This window comes from Malus domestica, chromosome 03, assembly GCF_042453785.1.
Source record: "Malus domestica chromosome 03, GDT2T_hap1".
NCBI classification, from domain to species: Eukaryota; Viridiplantae; Streptophyta; class Magnoliopsida; order Rosales; family Rosaceae; genus Malus; species Malus domestica.
In genome coordinates, this window is record NC_091663.1 from 3,824,585 (window position 1) to 3,847,500 (window position 22,916).

At 38.1% G+C, this 22,916-nt stretch overlaps 5 protein-coding genes and 1 long non-coding RNA gene across 9 annotated transcripts in view; 3 read left to right on the forward strand and 3 right to left on the reverse strand.

The window, feature by feature from the left end:
- Positions 1-4,157: 4,157 nt before the first annotated feature.
- LOC139194030 (uncharacterized) lies at positions 4,158-4,866 on the forward strand. The gene is made up of 2 exons (XR_011578723.1): positions 4,158-4,310; positions 4,418-4,866. It is a non-coding gene; the product is annotated as an uncharacterized lncRNA (long non-coding RNA).
- An 867-nt stretch (positions 4,867-5,733) lies between these two features.
- On the reverse strand, positions 5,734-7,370 carry LOC114823873 (large ribosomal subunit protein uL16). Its single transcript, XM_070818120.1, has 3 exons — positions 6,761-7,370; positions 6,156-6,237; positions 5,734-6,040 (listed from the first exon to the last, which is right to left on the reverse strand). The coding sequence occupies exons 1-3, from the start codon at positions 7,270-7,272 to the stop codon at positions 5,969-5,971; spliced, it is 666 nt and encodes a 221-aa protein (XP_070674221.1). The 5' UTR covers positions 7,273-7,370; the 3' UTR covers positions 5,734-5,968.
- Positions 7,371-12,129: 4,759 nt separating this feature from the next.
- LOC139194346 (protein FAR1-RELATED SEQUENCE 5-like) lies at positions 12,130-13,458 on the forward strand. The gene has a single exon (XM_070818656.1). The coding sequence runs from the start codon at positions 12,130-12,132 to the stop codon at positions 13,456-13,458; it is 1,329 nt and encodes a 442-aa protein (XP_070674757.1).
- Positions 13,459-13,541: 83 nt separating this feature from the next.
- Positions 13,542-14,582, forward strand: LOC139194347 (protein FAR1-RELATED SEQUENCE 5-like). The gene is made up of 2 exons (XM_070818657.1): positions 13,542-14,421; positions 14,509-14,582. Exons 1-2 carry the CDS (start codon positions 13,542-13,544, stop codon positions 14,580-14,582), a joined length of 954 nt encoding a protein of 317 aa, XP_070674758.1.
- Positions 14,583-15,876: 1,294 nt separating this feature from the next.
- LOC103406217 (uncharacterized) lies at positions 15,877-17,787 on the reverse strand. Its single transcript, XM_070818658.1, has 2 exons — positions 17,123-17,787; positions 15,877-16,364 (listed from the first exon to the last, which is right to left on the reverse strand). The coding sequence occupies exons 1-2, from the start codon at positions 17,469-17,471 to the stop codon at positions 15,877-15,879; spliced, it is 837 nt and encodes a 278-aa protein (XP_070674759.1). The 5' UTR covers positions 17,472-17,787.
- Positions 17,788-18,439: 652 nt separating this feature from the next.
- The window catches only part of LOC103417930 (probable LRR receptor-like serine/threonine-protein kinase At1g06840), a 12,706-nt gene continuing 8,229 nt past the window's right edge, over positions 18,440-22,916 (reverse strand). For 3 of the 4 annotated variants that reach the window (XM_070818122.1, XM_070818121.1, XM_070818123.1), the window contains 12 exons: positions 22,872-22,916; positions 22,664-22,732; positions 22,418-22,489; positions 22,162-22,248; positions 21,908-21,976; positions 21,281-21,780; positions 21,034-21,192; positions 20,564-20,847; positions 20,383-20,434; positions 19,969-20,219; positions 19,752-19,886; positions 18,440-18,976 (listed from right to left, as the gene is read on the reverse strand). The exon at positions 22,872-22,916 is cut by the window's right edge and continues 24 nt beyond it. In XM_070818122.1, the coding sequence (XP_070674223.1) occupies positions 18,629-18,976; positions 19,752-19,886; positions 19,969-20,219; positions 20,383-20,434; positions 20,564-20,847; positions 21,034-21,192; positions 21,281-21,780; positions 21,908-21,976; positions 22,162-22,248; positions 22,418-22,489; positions 22,664-22,732; positions 22,872-22,916 (2,071 nt within the window). In that variant the 3' untranslated portion in view covers positions 18,440-18,628. Of the gene's footprint in view, positions 18,977-19,751; positions 19,887-19,968; positions 20,223-20,382; positions 20,435-20,563; positions 20,848-21,033; positions 21,193-21,280; positions 21,781-21,907; positions 21,977-22,161; positions 22,249-22,417; positions 22,490-22,663; positions 22,733-22,871 lie in introns of all 4 variants that reach the window. The other variant, XM_029099548.2, reaches the window with a different exon arrangement.

Below are 22,916 nucleotides of genomic sequence, written 5' to 3' on the forward strand. Positions count from 1 at the left end.
ATTATGCATATATCGACTCACCATGCCAACTGCATGAGCAATATCCGGTCTAGAGCATACCATTGCATACATCAAACTACCAACCAAATTTGCATATGGTATATTTTTCATTTGCAGCTTCTCTTTATCATTTTTAGGACATTGTAGAGAACTCAATTTAAAATGAGGAGCCAAAGGGGTACTAACCGGTTTGGTTGAATCATGAACTCCAAACTTCCGAATCAACTTCTCAAGGTATTGTCTTTGATTCAAACTGACCAAACCCTTCTCTCTATCTCTAGTGATCTCCATGCCAAGGATCTTCTTCGCTTCACCAAGATCCTTCATCTCAAACTCATTCTTCATTTGCTTCTTCAATTTTTCAATTTCTTCAACATTTTTTGAGGCAATCAACATATCATCAACATATATCAATAAATAAATGAAAGACCCATCTTGCAACTTCTTGAAGTACACACAATGATCATATTGACTTCTAGAATAATTTTGGCCTCTCATAAATTTATCAAACCTCAAATACCATTGCCTTGGAGATTGCTTCAAGCCATAAAGCGATTTCTTCAATTTGCAAAACAAATTTTCCTTCCCTTTCACTATATACCCATCCGGTTGACACATATAGATCTCTTCATTCAAATCACCATGTAGGAAAGCCGTCTTCACATCAAGTTGCACAAGCTCAAGATCATATTGTGCAACAAGAGCTAACATAATACGAATTGATGAGTGCTTCACAACCGGAGAAAAGATTTCATTGTAGTCAATGCCCTCCTTTTGTGCATACCCTTTAGCAACTAATCTTGCTTTAAATCTCACATTGCTTTTCTCATCAGCATCTTCCTTCTTGGCATACACCCATTTGTAACCGATAGCTTTCTTGCCCTTAGGCAATTTAGCTAACTCCCACGTCTTGTTCTTCAAGAGAGAATTCATCTCATCACCCATGGCATTGCACCACCTCTTCTTCTCCTCACTCTCAATGGCTTCCTCGAAATTAGATGGAATATCATCAGTGATAATAGGAAGAGCAAAAGCAACATAATTACTATACCGAGCTGGCTTGGTAATTTGTCTCTTTCCTCTGTTCTTGGCAATAGACTCTTGAGGTGAAACTTGCTCTTCAACTTGAATAGAATCTTCAAGTTCAACTTCTTCAACATCCTCATGGTCTCCCACTTCTTCACTTGTAGTGGCTTCGACATCAGTGGAAATAGGATTTGAAGTACCAGAGGCAACTTTCTCAAGCTCCACCTGTTGGACATCTTTCACATTCTTCTCAGAGACTTTGTACATACTTTCTTCGTCAAATGTCACATCTCTACTAATTACCAGTTTCTTCATCTCTGGACACCACAACCTGTAACCTTTGACACCACTACTAAAACCAAGAAAGATAGCCTTTTTGGCTCTAGAATCAAGTTTATTTTCAGTTACATGAAAATAAGCAGGTGAACCAAAAATACGAATATGATCATAATCAGAAGAAGGTTTTCCAGTCCATACCTCCATTGGTGTCTTACCCTGAATAGCAGCTGAAGGTAACCGGTTGATGATGTGACATGCATAATTAACTGCTTCTGCCCAAAATGACTTGCTTAAACCCGACTGAGACAACATACATCTAACCTTCTCAAGCAAGGTTCGATTCAATCTTTCTGCAACTCCATTTTGTTGTGGAGTTCCCCGAACACTGAAATGTCTCACAATTCCTTCTTCTTTGCAAACTTTAAAGAAAGGATCGGATGTGTATTCACCACCATTATCCGATCTCAAAATCTTAATCTTTCTCCCAGTCTGGTTCTCAACCATTTTCTTCCAACCCAAGAAAATGCTTAACACTTCACTCTTGTGCTTCATAGTGTAGACCCAAGACCTTCTTGAATAATCATCAACAAAGGTCACGAACCAATGTCTACCACTCAAAGAGGGAGTCTTTGTAGGACCCCAAACATCCGAATGCACATAATCAAGAATGCCCTTCGTCTGATGTACAGCAGTACCAAACTTCACTCTAGTTTGCTTCCCCAAGACACAATGCTCGCAGAAATCAAGCTTACAAGTCGTGGCACCTTTTAGAAGACCTTGTTTCACAAGCCCTTGTAGAGCTTTCTCACCGGCATGGCCTAATCTCATATGCCACAATTTAGTAGTATCTGAATCAGATGTGCCCATATTTTCAGATACTACAGATGCTTCACCTGTCACAGTGCTTCCCTGCAATAAATACAAATGGCCACATCTAGGAGCTTTCATCACAACAAGTGCACCATAAGTAACTTTCAATGTCTGTCCATCTGAATGAAACCTGAAACCCTTGGATTCCAAAGTACCTAAAGAAATAAGATTTTTCTTCAAATTCGGTACATACCGAACACCTGTCAACTCTTTAACCATGCCATCATGCAACTTCAAACGAACTGTACCAATCCCTTTTGTTGTGCAAGGATTGTCATCTCCCATGAACACAACGCCACCATCAAACTCTTTCAAGCTTGAAAACCAATCCTTGTGAGGAGTCATATGATGAGTACAACCCGTATCCAACACCCACTTAGTAGCACAATCAAATGATGAGGAAGTGGTTAAAGCAAAATCAGAAAAATCTGTTTCAACCTCAGCAACATTAGCTTCAGAACTTTCTTTTCCTTTGGTCTTCAACTTAGGACAATCTTTCTTCCAATGGCCTTTATTATGACAAAAGGCACATTCATCCTTTTCCAAAGGTTTTCTACCTTTAGAGTTTCCTCTAGGTCGAGACTGTGATTTTTTCCTACTAGTAGAGGACCTCCTTTCCGATGATCTACCTCTAACAAATAAAGCTTCAGAGGTACTATCATGATTTTTATCTCTATGCCTCATTTCATAATTCATCAAGGCATTTGACACATCTTCAAATTTCACAGTTTCTTTACCATGCATAATAGTGGTAACAAAATGCTCATAAGAGTCCGGCAAGGAATTCAACAATATTAAGGCCTTATCTTCATCCTTAATATCCTCATCTAAATTTAACAAGTCGGCAATCAACTTATTAAAAGCATCAAGGTGTCTAATCATTTTTGTACCTTCTTTGTATTGGAAGCGGTAGAGCTTTTTCTTCAAGTGTAGCCGGTTCTCTGCACTCTTCGTCATATACTTGTCTTCCAATTTTTGCCACAACACACTTGCTAATGTCTCCCGCATCACAAAATACTTCTGAGTTTTTGCAAGGCACAACCGAATTGAAGAGCAAGCCCACAAATTTAATTTCTCCCATTCCGACTTCGACATAGCTTCCGGCTTTTCTCCTAAAGCGGCAAGTAGATCTTGTTGAGCCAACACATCTTTGACCTCACATTGCCACATCCCGAAGTTGTTTGTGCCATCAAACTTTTCCACTTCGAACTTTGCATTTTGCACCGTAGTTCTTGCAAACCCGGAGGTGCTTCCAAAAGGATTCTCATCTTGCCCGTCTGACATCTTTGGCAACTAGACAGTACCCAAGAGCAACCAGTGCTCTGATACCAATTGTTGTGCTAGGACAGCACCAAACCTTATGGAACCAACTCAATCTAACCCACAGGAAATTTATCAAATGAAATGCAAGAACAAAATATAAAAGAACACCAAGATTTTAACGAGGTTCCTCAACAGTCAGTGTAACTGGAGTACGTCCTCGGAGCAGTAGGAGCTCACCCAATAATCCACTATCAACCAAATGGGAGTTTACAAAATGTTGGCAATCTCACAACCCAAATAACCCAATACACCCAATAGCTCTCACACACCACATAAACAAATAGAGAAAGAAATATAATGAATAATTTCTTCTCTATACATATAGCTCAAAGCTATTACAACAACAACTATTTTGGTGAATGATTACTAACCAAATGAAGCAGCAACTTCTTTTTTCTGTTTGGGCTCTCTGCAACTCTCCTGCTCTCTGCAGCTCACTCTTCTCACTTCTGCTCTTCTCTTAAAAATGAGCTCACCCTTTCTTCTCTTCTACCCGAACAACAACAATAATTATGGTAATAAAAAACCCCAAAAGAAGAAAACATCATCATTTGCTTTTCCCTAAAACAAGGAAGAAACATCATCATTTGTCTTTCACCTTTTTTTTCTTTTGATTTCTTTATTAGCCGAAAGGTGATGGCTTGTTTTGGCCATAATTCAACACATTGCAGATTCACTCATTGTGTAGGCAATCATCTGATTCATTAGCCGCTGCAGAGGAAGATGCCGTTGAGACATAGATGACTGTACGCCTTAACCCAAAATTGACGGGGGGAGTTGGACCAGGCCCTCAAAATTTAGAAACTTTCTTGGTACGTAAATAACTCTCAAGTCTCGACCATTAATTGTTTCTCTTGACTGGTTTTAATTTTTCTGATTGGCATGCGGCCAAATAAACACTTTGTTGCTGCCTGTGCAGCCAAGTGCGTCGTGGGCTGCAGAGGGTGGCTGATTTAGGGGCAGCTGCTGTGGAAGTGGAAAGTGATTCCGCTCAAGCTTTGGCGGAGCTGACGAGAGAAATCTTGGAAGAGGCTAGAACTCGTTATGATCCATGTTCGTACCTCGGTTCAGTTAGGATTCAGAAGCAAAATTGAAATGTAGAAGCAAGAAGACATTCATGTCTGCAGAAACAGTCATATTTCATTCAAATTTTTTATTTACAGAAGCATATCAAGTGATAGAAATCATAAAAATTGATCCGTTATGTGCTTGATATTATAACATGTGGATTAGCTCAATGTGCTTGATATTATAACCCGTGGATTAGCTCAATGGCGGGGATTTGTTCATAATTTCTTTCTTTTGGTCGACTTAAAGTTGAGACTCATTCCATACACATCGGGTAGTATTACAAAATCATTACCAGGATATCTCTCAAGTCTCGACCATTGATTGTTTCTCTTGATTGGTTTTAGTTTTTTCTGATTGGCATGCAGCCAAGTGCGTCGCGGGCTGCAGACGGTGGGTAATTTGGGGGCAGCTGCTGTGGAAGTGGAAAGTGATTCCGCTCAAGCTTTGGCGGAGCTGCAGCAAAACATTTTGGGGCTTCTCGAGGTACGAACTCATCGTACCTTGGGATTCCGAAGAGAAAATTCTTGGAAGAGGCTAGAACTTGTTACGATCCGAGTTCGTACCTCGGATCAGTTAGGATTCAGAAGAAGACATTCCATGTCTGCAGAAAGAGTCGTATTTCATTCAAAAAACTTATTTACAGATTCATATCGAGTGATAGAAATCATAAGAAGTAATCCATTACATGTTTGATATTATAATACGTGGATTAGCTCAATGGTGGGGATTTGTTCATAATTTCTTTCTTTTGGTCGACTTAGATTTCAGATTCATTCCTTACACATCGGGTAGTACTACAAAATCTTTACTAGGATATCACTCTACGCTAAGGATACCACTCTACGGAAAATAAATTAACGGGTTCCAATTATGAAAATGGTCAAATACGTTATTTGTAAGTAAAAAAATACAAATAGTATACATTAAAATAATCATCGTGTCCAGCCAATCGATCGGCTACACAGTAACCAACATCCAAGGGTGAGGGCAATGAAGCTATCAAATCTCGAAGGATACTAAGTAAAAACAGGTAATGCTAGAAAGAACAAATTTGCAAACCAAATAATGTGATTACAGATGATTGGATTATTAATTAAGTATCGGTCAACGTTACTTGGTTCTTATTAGTGATAAAGTTATGCAATATAGATCTCTCAAGACAAATTGTTAAAAAAACACCATTCTTGTAACATTGAATCTAACCAAATGACATTACTCAAAATATGAAAATCAACTCCGAAGTAAGTTTGCCCAAAATTATAACAACTTAAACAAATGCTTAAGGATAACATCTCCAAAAACTTGTTCAAAACACGTAATCTAGTAAACGGAAATCAGAACAGAATCGAAGTTTGGATTACACGAATACAATTCCCAGGGGAAGTTGGATTGCGCGAAATCAGTTCACAGCAGCATCAATGAATGCTCCACCAGGGCGACGCAAAGCCAAAGATCCATGGCATCCCAAAAGCTGCAAAAACAACAAATGAATCACTAATTCGTACAAACAAATAGGAGGAAACCAGACTCAATTCGAGAAAGTAACAGTAAAACAAAACGTGCTAGCTTGGAATAAATGGACAAACCTTGGCATTGACACCATCAGGTATGATACGACCCTCAGACTTCAACCTCACATAGTCAGTTCTGTTGAACTTGGTGAATCCCCTGAAAAAAGTAACAAAGTTGCAGCATAAGGTTCAATCCTACACATTTCATCAACAGAAACTACACGAAATCCTCTACCGAAGTCATGAAAGCATTCCAGTTTGAATTCATGATCACTTTTAGTTATCAAACTACTCGGATTCGAAACACATTAGCTATCATGCCATGAATAAAACCATACCAATTTGAAGCACAATAAGGCCTAATTCTAAAGAAACCTTTATACAAAACAATCCAAAACAAACTTTTGGCTTTTGGGTTATGAGGTTTAGAGTTCACAATCCAAAATTAACAAATTGCAGTGGCAATTTTCCAACAAAAACATGTTAAATGTCAATATTGCAGCAAAATATGGTTTAACTGTAATCTACTTATGACAAGCATAAGACTTAATCTTACAAATCCTAAGAGAAAGAACAACAATTGAAATACGATTTCGATTTTGGGTTTTAGATTTGAAGTTAGAGAGATCAAAACCCAAAAACCAATAAGCCCAAAAAAACTCAGAGGTGAGAAATCATACCATTTCCTGCTCTCGATGATCTTTTGGCGGCCTGGAAACTTGAACTTGGCACGGCGGAGGGCCTCAGCGGCGTGGCTCTTGTTGCTTTCCTTGCAACGCACAGAGAGCAGGACCTGTCCAATAGCAACCCTAGCGCAAGTACCTAGCGGCTTCCCGAAAGCTCCACGCATACCAGTCTGAAGCCTATCGGCTCCGGCGCACGAAAGCATCTTGTTGATTCGGAGGACATGGAAGGGGTGAACCCTAACCCTCAGGTGGAAGGTATCCTTGCCGGCGAACTTGGTCATGTACTTGTTGCAGGCAATTCGCGCCGCCTCGAGAGCCTCGCTGGAAACGTTTTCCTTCTCCCAGGAGACGAGGTGGATGCAGAAGGGGAACTCGTCGACGCCCTTCTTCTTCATGCCGACGTCATAGATTCGGATCTTCGGGTCTGGCACACCGCGGCAGAAGCGGGATTTCGGGTAGGGCTTGTTCTTGATCTGGCGGTAGCATCTAGCGGGTCTTCTCCCCATGGCGGCGGCGGCTGGTTCTCGAAACCCTAGTTTTTCTGGATGGGAAAGATGGAGTGAGAGGTTGAAGACGAAATGTGGTTTGGTGTTTGTATATATAGTCTCTGAAATCGGAAGCCCTAAGGCGATGGTCGAGCGTGTGCGTATGGGCTTGCGTCATGTGAAGCTTGGGTCGGCTGGGGTCCGTGGATATAGCCCAAATCAATGTTTTGGGTTGCTTGTTGGACCCGACTCATCTTATTTGGGCTTTGAATCTAATTTAAAAACAATGTGTAGGTTAATACGGAAAGAAGGATGTCAGGGTGATCTTTGTTGTGAAATCCCGTTCTTGGATTTCACTGTTATATTATACGTATTTGTATTATTGAGATTTTATATTTTTGAGAAATTAATTATTTAAAATCCGTAGACCATTCGAGGTCACAAATTATATTGTTGAATAGATATCGAGATCACGAACGCATAGACGAAAACTGTTTGCGAGTTTGGATTTTAACGGTATAATTACGGACATTTGAAATTTTGTTGCTCTAAAAAAATAAAAAATAAAAAAAGAGAGAAGAAAAAGCCACGACAGTGGCTAAAAGAAAAGGAAGAAAAAAAAAGAAGAAAAAAAAAGAAAAAGCCACGGGGGGTGGCGTGAGAAAAAGAAGAAAAGGGGGGGGGGAAAAAGGAAAAAGGAAGAAAGGGAGAAACGGGTCCGTACGATTCGTGTGTATTGCCGGCCACCCATCTCCATTTTCCGACGAATTTCTTCAAACAACCACTTGGAAACACTCCCTTGACCTTCCCTATACATGTTTCACCCAAAAAATCAAAGGTTTTGGACTTGAATTAGGGAGAAACCGCGCTAAGGGTGTGGTGGGTGTGTGTGTTCAAATCTTCCAAATCCAAAATGTTGACACCCAATGACCACCACCAAAAGACTTGCCTTGAGCCCCTGAACAAAGCCCAAGCAGTGTTGGAGGCGTCAGAGTTCGATTGGAAGCCGAATCAAAGCACACCCTTTTCTAGGGTTTCGGCGGGTTTGAGCAAAATTGAGGTGTTTCCCGGCCAAATTGGACTTGGCCACAAGTATAAAGTTTGCTCTACTCTTTGAGATCTTCATTTCTGTAATTTTTGGTAATTTTTAAAAATAGTTGAAATTTTCCGACAAGTTGGGGCGGCCAACCGCCACGTGCGGCGGTGCATGCGGTGGCGGCATGGCCAATGGGCCAACGATGTCCTTTTAAGTTCAAATAGATGCCTTGGTTTCATAATTGATATCTGTATGACGTAATTTGATTGTTTTTTACTTAGTTTCATTACGATACCTTACTTGGTTAAAATGTGAATCGATGATCTGACCGTTGGATCGTCACCAAACTTTAATATAGAACGTAATATTTGAGGATAGTTGGAACTGACGGATCGGGGATCCGACGTACAGATCTTCCTGAATTGAATTTCTAAGTTTGTAAAATCAAACGTTGGCCGCCACTTGAATTTGAAATTAGCGAAGATCCAACTGTCAGATCATGGTGAAATTTTACTAGGTTGTTTTAGAAGCGTAATGTGGACTTTAGAAAGTTACGGATCCAAAATCCAATGTGCAGATCTTACGGATCAAGTTGCATAGAATTATGGACCCTACCTTTGAACGAGAGTTGACTCTTGGTCAACATGTCTCCAAACGTTCTTAAGACTAAGATTAGTACTACGGGAGACTTAAGTGAAGTCGTGTAGGCCTACATTGGTTGGAGAGTGACTTGAATATTTGTAATATTACTTATTATCTTAATTTCTTATATTGGTATCAATTGTGAATATGAATTGGTTTTATAAATGTGAATTCTATTGAAATGTGATTTTTATATATTTAGCCATAGGCCTATGATTATTAAACATGATTTGGCTTGGTACTGATGATGGTTGTGACTTATGTGAGTTAAATTATCTTTTAGTAATGTGAACGATGTGTGTGATTATTTTTATGACAATGTGATCCTAGAATCCTATTAGAAGTATGTTGTAGCACTTATATGCTTGCGTGACATATTAGTGGTGACCTCGAGAAGTTGATGGTGTAGGTGACTACGTTGTAACTCATAAGGGTTGAGATGTGGATAAGTTGAGTTGTTGAATTTACCACACCATGTAGTAGTTGTACTTGGTACATTTGATGGGGGAATCATATACTTGTTTGGATTCCGTTAAGTGATGTTCCGGAATCGTATCCTTGTGTGGATTCCGTTAAGTGATGGTCCGGAATCCCTTCTACACTATGATTCCGTTGAGTGATGTTCCGGAATCGTATCTCGGTTTGGATTCCGTTGAGTGATGGTCCGGAATCCCTTTTACTCCGCGATTCTGTTGAGTGATGGTCCGAAATCGTATTCTAGTTTGGATTCCGTTGAATGATGCTCTGGAATCGTATCCATTTGGATTCCGTTGAGAGATAGTCCGGAATCACGAAATATGAGGGATTCCGTTGAGTGATGGTCCGAGATTGTACTCACATTGGGATTCATTGAATTTGAATTTAGATGGCTTCAAAGGTGTAGGCTTCGGTCAAACTGTGTCGCTCTAACCCTACTTTACATTGTGTTGTATGAGAAGATGGTTGTGAGATGTTGTGATGGGTTTCAGACGAACCGTTGGATGTCTGGGTGACTCCTTTGGTGTTTACAAAAGTTTGGTATTGATTTCTTATGAATAATTTATATTCAAGAGATGTAAACGGTGATTAATGGTTAGCTTTATCATTATTATCACATACTTGTATTATTGTCACTCACCCGAGCTTTGTGGCTTATCTGAATTCTTGATGCCGATGCACCATTCCTATGGTCTAGTCACTGATTGTACAGATTTCAGGTCTGAAGAGATTACAAAAGGGCGCTTAGTATTTTGGTTGGATTATGTTGAGTGGTCTGGAATCCCTACTCTTGCTCATTTTCGTAAAGGTAGTTCGACCTTAGAGTCGAGTGAATATGAATTGTTCACAGTAGACATTGTGTATAAATTAGACCTATCATGTTAGTACTTGGAATCCAGGTGGGGAATTATGAAGAGATCCTTTATTAAAATTTGTGAATGGATATGAGACCTTATTGATTGAATAACATAGTAATTGTAGATATCATGCATCTTTGATTTTAGGATTGATTAAGTAGAATGATTGCGGAATGATGTGGGATATGATTGTTATTATTATGATTAGTCTCGTTGCTCAAAGTGGCTTGAGAATAATATTGTGCTTTGTTGGTTCTTGGATATGTTACATGTGGTGGATTAAGGTTTCATGTTGAAAACATAATGACTTATATGAGAGGTGGAATGGAAACTTTGATTGTCATATTGGATTGTTATGTAGCCTTGAATCTAGTACTTCCATACTTGTCAAATTCTAATGATTGATTGAGAAATGATATATCTTTCGGCTTGAATGTATTGTGGTAAAGGTAGATGGGTAGTGATCGATGAACTACGAATGACTTGATCCCTGTTTAGGGTACGTAGGCAGTCTAACGAGGAGGTTAGATGCAGCCATAAAGCTTACGAAAAATTATTATGTAGTTGGATCTTGAGTTATGCCTTGTGCATATCTCAGAGGTGGGATCTGTTAGATATACGGATGCTGGATGACGTCACGCGTCGATCCTGGACATATGTTGGGTTCGGGGCGTGACATTTGTTTTAGGAGCCATACGATGTGGCGGTTGACAATTGGATAAGGCGTCCCATCATATGATCTACAAAATTTGATTGAAATAGATGGTCTTTGTTTCTTATGATCCTCAAACTCATTATTGCGTGATATTTTAGTCTTTTTTTTTCTTTTAACTTAATTAGAGTAACTGTAACGTCATGAGTTACGGATGTAATTATTTTTTAGAAATGCATGATCTAAAGATAAAAAATAAAGCTAACTAGAATGTCGAGAGGTAAAAAGTAGCAAATTTCTTGAATATAGAGAGGATTACAATCACTACAAAAATGATTAAAGATCAAAACAAAGCTAACTTGGCCCATCTATAAGCTGTAAAACTAATAAAACTCCAAATGTGATTAATCCGCGTATTAGTAAAAGAGGGTAACCAATTTTAGAAGGGTAAGAAAGGCTCTATTTTGCGGGTGCATTTTTGCTCACCCACATTAACTATAGGGTATGCTCACCATCCATTTCAATGCTTGACATGTGTAATCCATACTAACTCTAGTTAAGCCTTATTTTTTTATTTTTTTTTTGCTTTAATTAATAGGAGAGAGAATCCTATTTTTACTCATTTACTTCCATATAAACTTTCTTTTTTAATATTCTATTAAAACTTAAAAATCCCCTTTTTGAATACAAACAGACGCAAGTCTGCGCTACCATCTTCTAGGTTTTCATCTGCTACGCTACTGGGTTTTCCATCTGCTAAGGTATGCAATTCCCATTTTTTTTTTTTTTAGGATTATTATAGCCTATTACTTATTACATTGACAGTTGTAAAATTCACCTTTCACCCTATGAGAGTAATTGTCCAACCCAACCGGCGAGTAAGGATGGGCATTGAAATACTTTAAGTTATGTTCCATCATGGACTTGACGGGATAGTACTGCCCAGAGTCTTTATGATGATAATATATGATTTTTATGATTATTATAAGATGTTAATCATATCTTTATGACGGGATACTTTAAATTATGCTCCATGTCGTGTTAAGTATGAGGCGGTGGTGGTAGGGTGTCAAAATATATGATTTTTATGATTATTATAGGGTGTCAAAATATATGATTTTAATTATTATTAGAGGGTGTCAATATATATGGTTTTTAGAATTATTATAGGGTGTTAATTTAATTCAATATTATGTAATTTGGCACTTATACAGATGGAACACCAAGATGATGAGTTTCATACTCCATCTTCTAGTGATGCTAAAGAATCAGTTGATTGTATACACTTAGATTCAGATTCCGAAACCTTTGAAGTCTTGGATCAAAATGAAGAAAAAGGAGAATTTACAAGCAAAGTTGGTGATATTTCTTTGGGGATGACTTTTGATAATGAGGATGATGCATATAATTACTACAATGCATATGGTAGAAGAGTTGGATTTAGCGTGAGAAAAAACAGAGAGAATAAGGACAGGTCAGGTGTGCTAAAGAAAAAACAATTTTGTTGTTCTTGTGAAGGTTTTTATAAAAAAAAAAGAACTCCAAAGAAGAAAAGAGAAGAAACAAGATGTGGCTGCAAGGCAATGCTTGAAATCAAACTTAATTTAGAAGGGAAGTTTGTTGTGACAAATTTTGTTGCTGAACATAGTCATGTTCTTGTTCCGGCATCAAGTTCCCATTTATTGAGGTCACAACGATTAATAGAGCCTTCTCAAGCAAAATTGATAGATCAAATGCATTCTGCAGGACTACAGCCATCTCAGATATTCTCATACTTTACGACAGAAGCAGGAGGGTCTCAAAAACTAAATTTTATTCAGTCTGATTGTAACAATTTGATAATGAGAAAGCGCATCGGGATTCTTAAAAAGGGCGACTCAGAATGTTTGCTTGAATATTTTAAGAAAAAGCAAACTGAAGACAAGTCATTTTTCTATTCTCTTCGAACAAACGAGGAGAATGAAATAAGTGGTTGTTTTTTCTGTGATGGAAATTCGAGGTGCGATTATACTATATTTGGTGATGTTGTATGTTTTGATACGACATTCAAAACAAATAGATATAATATGGTGTGTGCCCCAGTAGTTGGTATCAATAATCATGGTCAAACCATACTTTTCGGATGTGGTTTGCTAGATGGAGAGACAACAGATGCATGTGAGTGGCTGTTCAAGGCCTTTTTACAAGCCATGGATGGAAAAGCACCACGAACCATATTTACAGATCAAGCCCAATCAATCGCTGCTGCGATTAGTGAAGTATTTCCTAATTGCCACCACCGACTTTGTTTGTGGCACATATATCAGAATGCTGCGAGGAACTTGAATCATGTTTTCAGTGAGTTTAAATCATTTACACAGGATTTCAAAAGATGCATATATGATCCGGAGACTGTTGAAGAATTTGAATCAAGTTGGAATAAGTTACTTGATGATTATGAATTGAGAGGAAATGATTGGCTAGAAGGGATATATCTATTACGTGAAAAATGGGCACAAGTTTATGGTCGAGACCATTTTTGTGCAGCTATTACTCTTGACTAATTCCTAATATATTATTTTTACATATTATTCACAAGTTTCTTTTTCCACTATACTATGATCAATTTCCATTTTTTTTCTTAGGTATGACGACAACACAAAGAATTGAAAGCATGAACAAGTTTTTGAAAAAGTATTTTGCTCGAAACCTCCTTCTGCAAGAGTTCGTCATCCAATATGATAAAGCAGTAGCGGATCGAAAAGAAAAGGAAAGGCAAGCAGAAAATGCAACTAGACAAAAATGGCGCAGTTTGTATTCTGATTGGAATGTGGAGATTGAAGCAACAAAGCAGTATACAAGTAAGATTTTTTATTGTTTCCAAGAGGAGGTTAAGAAAGTTTTAAATTTGAGGCCACTGAAATTAGAAAGTGATGATGGGGTAACACGTACATACACAGTAATGAACTCAGGAAAACAAGGAATTAATAGAACACTTATGTATGACCTTGCAAATCAAACAGTTTTGTGCAGTTGCAAAAAGTTTGAGTTTGAGGGGATTCTTTGTGCACATGCTCTAAAGTTATACTATGATTTAGACTTTTCAAGTATACCATACAATTATTATTTGAAAAGATGGAGCAAGGATGCTAAATGTGATATTGGATTTGATTCCTATGGTGAACCGTTTGTGAGTAATTTAGACTCATCTTCCTTGGTTCAGTATAGCGAGCTATCTAATATAGCACAAAGAATCATAGCAAAAGGTGCAAAAAATAGCCAAAAATGTAGTTTTTTGAAATCTGAGTTGTTAAAGTTGGAGAAAAAAATGGAAAAGCATGTCAATTTTGGAGAACAAGATGATGGAACAAATGATGTAAATTATGTTAAGCATGTGACTGAAGCTGAGAAAAATCCTAAGATCCAAGATCCAAAAGTTCAGAAGTCCAAAGGTCGGGGCAAAGGTAGAATGAAAAGTGCTTTGGAATCTAATCAACCTAAAAAGAAAGGTCCATACAAGAGAAAAGGTTAGCACATATTTGGCTTGTTTTTATTTACTATTTGATTCACATTTTGCATTTGTCGATGTAATTATTATTTTAATTGTTTAATAGCTATTAAAGAATCCAATTCAAATGCATATGAGAGGAATGGACCATCAACAAGATATGCACAAACTCAGGTTTAAAGTTTAGCAAATTTTTGTCATGAATGTTTTATTTATTTATTTATATTTTTGTTCATTAGCATTGTATTAATATATTTCTGATGGATCAATTGGAATTGGTATCTAGGGACATATTGGAATGCCAAGTCAAAACCAATTCAATATGGCACCCATAAGTCAAGTCACACATTTTCCTTATGGATTTCCAATTGTTCCTTGTGTTCAAGGGATTCAAAATCTGCCAGTTCAAGGGATTCAAAATCTGCCAGTTCAAGGGATTCAAAATCACCAACTTGGATTTCAAGCTATAAGTCCCATGATGTCCAATTACTCATTTATGAATCATGGGGTTTGTATCTTCACTTAATGTACTATATATATAGTGTACTATATTTTTGTTCTCTAGTTTCATAAGTATTTTTTTTCTTTTTATTAATTTGCAGGAAAACATTCAACCAATACCTCTGGGAACCACTCCTCAACTAAAATTTTCAAATCCATCAACATCAAACATTCAACCAATACCTCTGGGAACCACTCCTGAACTGAATTTTTCAAATCCATCAACATCTTAGATCAAGTTGTAATACAATTTAGAGAATTTTTTTTGGAACGACATCCTTTGAAGTGAAGAATATTCATCCTACTAGCTTTGTACAATTTTATTTTGATGAGTTTCATATCAAACAATTGTATTTTGTTGGATATTGATGAGTTTCATCTCAAAGTACTGCCCACTTTTTGGACTAGCTTTTTGTACAATTTTATTTTGACGAGTTTCATCTAAAACAAGTGTTATTTCAATGACAACATTACCCTACCAGGTAAGTCAATTTTATTTTGAAGTACTATCCCGTCAAGTCCATGATGGAACATAACTTAAAGTATTTCAATGCCCATCCTTACTCGCCGGTTGGGTTGGACAATTACTCTCATAGGGTGAAAGGTGAATTTTACAACTGTCAATGTAATAAGTAATAGGCTATAATAATCCTAAAAAAAAAAAAAATGGGAATTGCATACCTTAGCAGATGGAAAACCCAGTAGCGTAGCAGATGAAAACCTAGAAGATGGTAGCGCAGACTTGCGTCTGTTTGTATTCAAAAAGGGGATTTTTAAGTTTTAATAGAATATTAAAAAAGAAAGTTTATATGGAAGTAAATGAGTAAAAATAGGATTCTCTTTCCTATTAATTAAAGCAAAAAAAAATAAAAAAATAAGGCTTAACTAGAGTTAGTATGGATTACACATGTCAAGCATTGAAAGGGGTGGTGAGCATACCCTATAGTTAATGTGGGTGAGCAAAAATGCACCCCTATTTTGCTTTGGGTGGAGCCCATTCAACCCTGAGGATGAGATTGTCATAACCGTAGCCATCAAGTTTGTTGATTGCTCTCTGGGCATCGTCCCTACTCACAAACTCGACAAACCCAAATCCTCTGCTAACGGAAGTAGTCTTGTCCCGGACAACGTGAGCACGGGTCACGGGGCCGAAAGGCCGGAAAAGTTCATGCAAGTCGGCCTCCTGTGTGTCCTCCGAAAGGTTGGAAACGCGAACCGAGTTGTCATCGTTCCTTCGTCTCATGTCACCACTTGCATTTTTGTTAGGAGGCACATACTTGCCATGTCCGGACGTAGGACGCTTATGATCAGTAAACGGTTCGGGGTCCTGGGGGGCTAAATCCTTGTTGGGGCAATGGGCAGTCCAGTGGTCACCCTTCTTACCACAAGTCCTACAAAGTTTGATCTCCCCTCCTTTTCCAAGTCCATCACCCAAAGCCTCTCCTCCTGCAGTTTTGCTACCTGTTAAAAATGGAGCGTCAATAATAATCTAATTCGACATGAGAAGTAAAAAGTTAAAAGAGAAAGACAACTTTCAGAAAGAAAATTTTAAAAAATAAAGTAACTTACAACCCATTCATACGTGTTAAATGACACATTAAAAGATTCTGAAAAATCAGATAACGTTTCTCTTAATTTTTTTTGTTTAAATTTGTATACTATATTACTAGAACAAAGTACAAACTAAACTTCTAATTGAATTTTGAATGGAGTCAGTGTTAAGTGACACATTAAGGATTTTGAAATTTACAGTAATGATTTTCTTTAGTTTGAACTGATAAATTAAAATTTGTGTATAAATCGAGACAACAATTCAACAATTTCTTAATCAACATATCTAACCTCTCCACAAAAACCTAAATTATATATGTGATTCGCCAAAAAAGAAGTTCATGCAAGTCAAAACATACGCAGAGCCGTCTTTTTGCCCCCAAAGTAGTGAACTACTGTGATAAAGTCATCATTTTTTTTTTGGAATTTTAACAAAAAGTTCTTGGTACTGTTTATTTTAACAAAAAACCACATTTTTACACTAAAAAATCAATCATAATACTATTCACTTTACTATTTATTTTGTCCTTATCGTTAAAACTTAAAGTTTTCAAACCCTTTTCATTAGCTTTTTTTTTTTAAACACACGTACGCAGAGCTCTCTAATAAATTTTAGATAATGTGAAAAAAAAAACACAGCAGTCCAAAAATCCTAAAAGAGGAAGAGCAAGGCATACCTGGGCGCTCGAGGACGATCTCTTCCGTGGAGACCATAGTGAGACTGTCGTCTACCACCCCTCGGTCACCCGCACCTTTATTCACGGGCGCGGCATCACCGAACTTTGCCCACAAGCGGCGCTCCACGACCCGCTTATTGACGACGATTTTCCGAACCTGAATATTGGTTGTGATCTTGACCTTAGTGCCGTCCTCCTTGATCTTGTACTCAATCACCTTCTTGATGCCGTTCTTGTCGGGCCCAATCACCTGCTTCGGCGGCAGAAGGAATGTCAGGTCCTCCTCGCCGTCTTCATCTTCGAGCTCTCCCCATCGGAGATTGGACGGTTGCTGCGTCATGGCTCTCTCTCTCGGTGTGTTTTTTAGGTTACAGAATTAGGGTTTGGATGTGAACGTCTGAGAGTGAGATAGAAACGAGAGGGAAGAGGTATTTATGTGTTTGATCGATGCCAACTCTTTTCTCCACTAGCTAGCTAGGAATCCTCTTATCATTACTAAAAAATTTCCAGCCGCCTCAAGTTCTATGGGAAATCCTCACGCCATTTGGATTAGGAAAATCTCAAGTTATTAAACGATGTTCTTTCCTTTCTTGTATAGGTTGACTATTATTGTAGGAATTTATATGTTGTAGGTTACTTGCCTTGCACTCCAAGCCTTCTTTGTAATGGGAGACAATTTACATGAGCGTCTCATGCCAATAAAACAATAATATGTGGACAAAAACTTACACGTGTCTTTTCTTCATTGGCACGGGACACCAACATGGCAGTGTACCAGTGCCATATAATGAGAGTGTTGGTGTAGTTTTTTGCACGAATCAGATAACTATGTTGGAGGGTTTTTTTTATTACAAATTTCCCACACAACAAGCACTGATATGATTGAAATTTAAAAAAGTTGCTAAAGACGGCATTCATTTGGCTATGGACATCAAAGCTTGGTTAAGGTCATTTGGTACTTCTTGTGCTTGTCAAGTCCGCTAATTCACTAATATGGTTACATATAGATTGACCAAGTTAGTCTTGTATTCATATTCTGAAGTTTTTATTTTAATATTTGAGATCCTCTGAATATGATTCATAAGGACCCTTACGAAGATTGAAATTATCTCTTAATTCTCTTAATAAAATTGCTATAATTTCTCCTAAAAATCTTCTTGTAACTTTTCACTGTAACTGGCCACCAACCACCACCTCCTAACCATCTGCCTCCCGTAGCGCCGCCCCTCCCTCTCCGTTTCTCCTCTTCCCTCCTGCCCTTGCGAACTCAAAACGTTAATCGTATTTGCATACTCAACTTGAACAAACTGGAACAAAACATTTCTGAATTATCTGATCTATGGCAAAAGATTTTAGTTTCTTGTATGCAAGTATGCAACTGTTTTGAATGTTCAAGTATACTAGTTTTACAACAAAAGGATAAAAAAATGCACTCCTCTACCTCCCCAATCTTACAAAAATCCAAATCAAATGCGGCTATAGTTCCCTCTACGGTTCCTATCTTGGTGTAATTGTCGGTACGACTCGGCTAACAAGGTCACTGCCAGAGACGTCTATAGAGACGTAAGGATGCCTCGCTGCATTGGATGAGGGTGGAAGAGTCACTACCTTTCCACCACTACTGCTCGTCACTGATTCCGATGTTCTGCTGTCAGACTCCGGCATCATAAACCATATGTTCTCGAGTTCCCGAACAACCTCCGCCATTGAGGGTCTCGCGTCTGTCTCCACTTTGCAACACTTGAGAGCCAAACTCAAGAACTTTTCCACACACTCGGAAGGATAAGACCCCATTCTTCCATCAATAACTGAGAAGATCATACCGGATTGGAATGCAATGTTTACCTGAAGTGCAAAAAAACTTGTAAATAACACTAAACTGGTGCATCTAGTCGATCACAAGGATTAATTAGCGTCAACCATAAGTGGTCTTGACTAAGACGTTATGTCCTTATTGTTGGGAAAAAATTAGAGTACACAACTCTAACATAAGTGTTGGAGAGACAACACAAGTAAACAAATTACTTGTATTACACACACAAAATATTACAACACACAAACTATCAAAGACACACTTGAGAAGCTATGACACTCACTCACTTTCTAGAGATAAACTCTAGATCACTCACACTCCTCACAAGACTACTCTTACTTCTTACTCTCACTTGGTTGCCTACTTCTCCTTGGTTGGTTGATTGGTTGGTTACTTACTTACTTGTTAGATACAAATGGTGTGGATGCCTTCTCCCTTTATAGGCATGGATGGAACCTTGGAGAAGTATGAAAACATCATGCTAGAGTTATCTAGATAATTCTACTAACTTCCCAAGCTAGAATTATCTACACTATTCTTGCATTTGGTGGAAACCTCACCATTCTTCTAGAATCTTCCACCAACTTAAGGAACAACCTTCTTTGCTAGAGTTTTCTAGCATATTCCCATTATAGAATCTTCTAGAGAAAACCATGCATGTTTGAACTAGACCAATCTAGTTCCTTTGTACCGACTGATCTTAATGGGCTGGTGTTGATCTTTAACACTTATATGCAAAGAAAAGAAAATGGTCTACATATATAGTGTTATCCAAAACAGAGTCTGTAATTAGGTTCGAGTAATTACCTCTCGAACAATGTTTTTGCCATGTGAGATTGGCTGCATGCCTGTTAAGAGCTCCAAAAACACAACACCGAGGCTATAAACATCGCTCTTATCCGTTAGCATATGAGTTAAGAAGTATTCTGGATCAAGGTAACCCTGAAATATCAATTCAAATAATAAGAGAGTTTTTAATCTGTGTAGCTATTAGTTAGGTAAGTACAATGCTTACGAGTCTTACCGGTGTCCCCTTCACTACTGTGGATACATGAGAAGACACAGTCCCTTCAAAATCTGGAACCGGGGCAAGACGGGAAAGGCCAAAATCAGCAACCTTTGCAATGAACTTAGAGTCCAATAATATATTGGTCGCCTTGATATCTCGATGAAATATCGGAGGGTTGGCTTCTGTATGGAGGTATAGGATGCCCTTGGCTGATCCCTGAGCAATTCTTAATCTCATCTCAAAACCCAGTGGTTCTTTAGACCTAGCTGCTGAGACACACATCAATTATAAAGTTGTCGAATGGCATGTAACCGAAATCCCTATTGTAAATTCTTAGTCAAACATTTACCAGCGGTAAATTACTCTACCGAAATTCAGACAGAGATGAATTAAAAACCAAAGACAGTAAAACAAGAGTATTAGGTTTACCAGAAAGGTGATCCCTTAGAGTTCCATTGGACATAAACTCATAAACCAACATCTGCATGCACAAAAATAACACAAGTCAAGCTTTTCCCAAGTAAAATTGTTGGTCCGACATAACAAAAGAGGGCAAGAAGAGGAGATAAAATGTAGCAGAACTACATTCAGAAAGGATAAGCGAATGTACCTGTTCCCCTTTTTCATCACAATACCCAACTAAGGACACGAGATTCCTATGATGTAAGGGTGACAATAATTCTATTTCTGTTAGAAACTCCTTCTCGCCCTGTAATGATCCCCCTTGTGCACGTTTTATGGCCACAACGGTTCCGTCTGCCAGGATGCCTTTATAAACATTTCCATAACCTCCTTGTCCAATTTGAGCAGAGCTGCTAAAGTTGTTTGTAGCCGTGGCCATTTCTCTAAAAGTAAAATCCTTGACACCTTCAATTTTTATGGAGCTCTTGGTTGCTGCATATAAACGAAGGCGCAATGTTAAAAAGTGAAATTATTTGGACCAAGAGTTGATGCACCTGTTCAATCTTGTTAAATTCAATTGGGTGCGGGGCTTCTCAGGGTTCCTAACCCGGGAGAAGCCCCATGGAAATGATCATTTATGCAAATATGTCTTTTGCCTTATGATAGTAAGACACTCACTACGACGTCTTCTTGAAATTGCATGGCGATCCTTCAAATGCTTTCTCAATATAAGAAGAGAAACAATTGCAGATAATGTAACGGCACCAGCAATAGTCCCTAGTATGATGCCAGCCAGAGCACCCTTGCCTAGACCGGACTTTGAAGAGGAGGCAAACACTGTGACATCAAGAAGAGCCGTGAGATCAACAAATCAAAATCAACACACGATTTCACATCTAGAAAAAACAAGGCTTTTGAGACATACCATCCTTGTAAGGATCCAGTAGAATGAAGTCGAGAAGTTCGTAGGGTCCAAATAGGTCACTGCCAGGAATTGCCCATGATGCGAACATATTCATGATTCTTTTAACTTCAGTTCTATTGAAAGTATGGGAATTATTGGCATTATCAACATATACAGGAAAAAGCTTCAGAGATATTCTCAGTCGAGGTCCGTTTTCCCATACAAACGAAGTAATGACCAGCTGATCGAGATCTAATTTGATACCAGAAGTAAGATACTGCTCATATGTACTTTCGTAAGGGCGAAAATCTGTGAATGCGGGACTTTTCAACCGAATGTCAACAATTAGAGGAGCAGCACAAAAACAAGCTACAGGAATATATTCGTAAGCGGGTGGACATGCTTGATTCGGACAGTTGGCAGTGGAGTTAGTCGAAATATGACTGTCATTTTCATCATCACTTTCTGTTCCGCACAAGTTAACAAGGTTGCCATTTGAGCAAACCGGATTTCCCCGAAGCCTGAACAATAATAACCAGAAGAGAAAGTTTAACGGAGTATTTCATTGCAGATGCTGGATATTTGTATAAGAATAACATAACTTGCACTTAGAGATACATTAACATAGATCAAAGTCCAGAAGCAAACCAGACAGTGACATTTTGCGGAAGTACAGTACTGCCGGTAATATTTGTAAGCTTATTGTTCTGCATCTCCCTACAATATCAGAAGCCACACTTCACTAAAATTTCAAGAAGATGCTATAAAACATATTAGTAAAAAGAAAAGGATGACCGGAATAGGAAATGGAATAACATTTCTAAACACCGGCATCCTAACACTAGAGAGTGTAAATTCACACACACAACAGAAGTAACAATTTTTCTCACTCCAGTTCTTACATGATTAGTCTTTCTGTCTTGTTGAGTTTCCTGTTTTCCCAAAGCGTTGCTGGAATGGAGCCGTTCAATGAATTGTTTGCTATAGACCTGCCATGCGGAATAAACTCCCACTTTACTTCATAACATAGTTTTCATTTTTGGCACTGCTAAAACATTTGATAACATCTTAAAGAGCAAAACTTCAAACTCTTGCTGTTCACAAAGGAAGATAGATGGAAGCTTGAAAACACCAAAAGATCAGTTTGAAGTGGCTCACAATCTCTGAAGATTAGGAAGATCTGAAAAGTGGCCAGGAAATGTTCCGGTCAGAGTGTTGTTAGATAAATTGCTGCGCACAAAGTTCATCCGTCGAATATTATACATCCATGTAAACCTTTTAGAATTGATTATACGATCTTCAAAGCTTAACAATGCTTTTCAGAGAACATTTAACAATAAACTGCTACTAAATGTCAAATATAATATATATGGCATATCATTTGCAAGGTAGATAGTATCTTACATCGTCGTGATGTTATCAGAAAGTGTACCCTGAGGCAAGGATCCGTTTAGCCGATTTGAGCTTAGGTCTCTGAAAATTGGTATTAATAAATAACAAATTGCATAAGAACTGTCGAAACATAACGTATACTATATTCTAAGAATTTAGAAAAGCAAGAAAATCAAAACAAATAATGGGGTATGAAGTGAAACTTCTTGAATGAACTTACATATAAGCAAGGTTTGGAATCCTACTCAAATCAGGAATAGGCCCT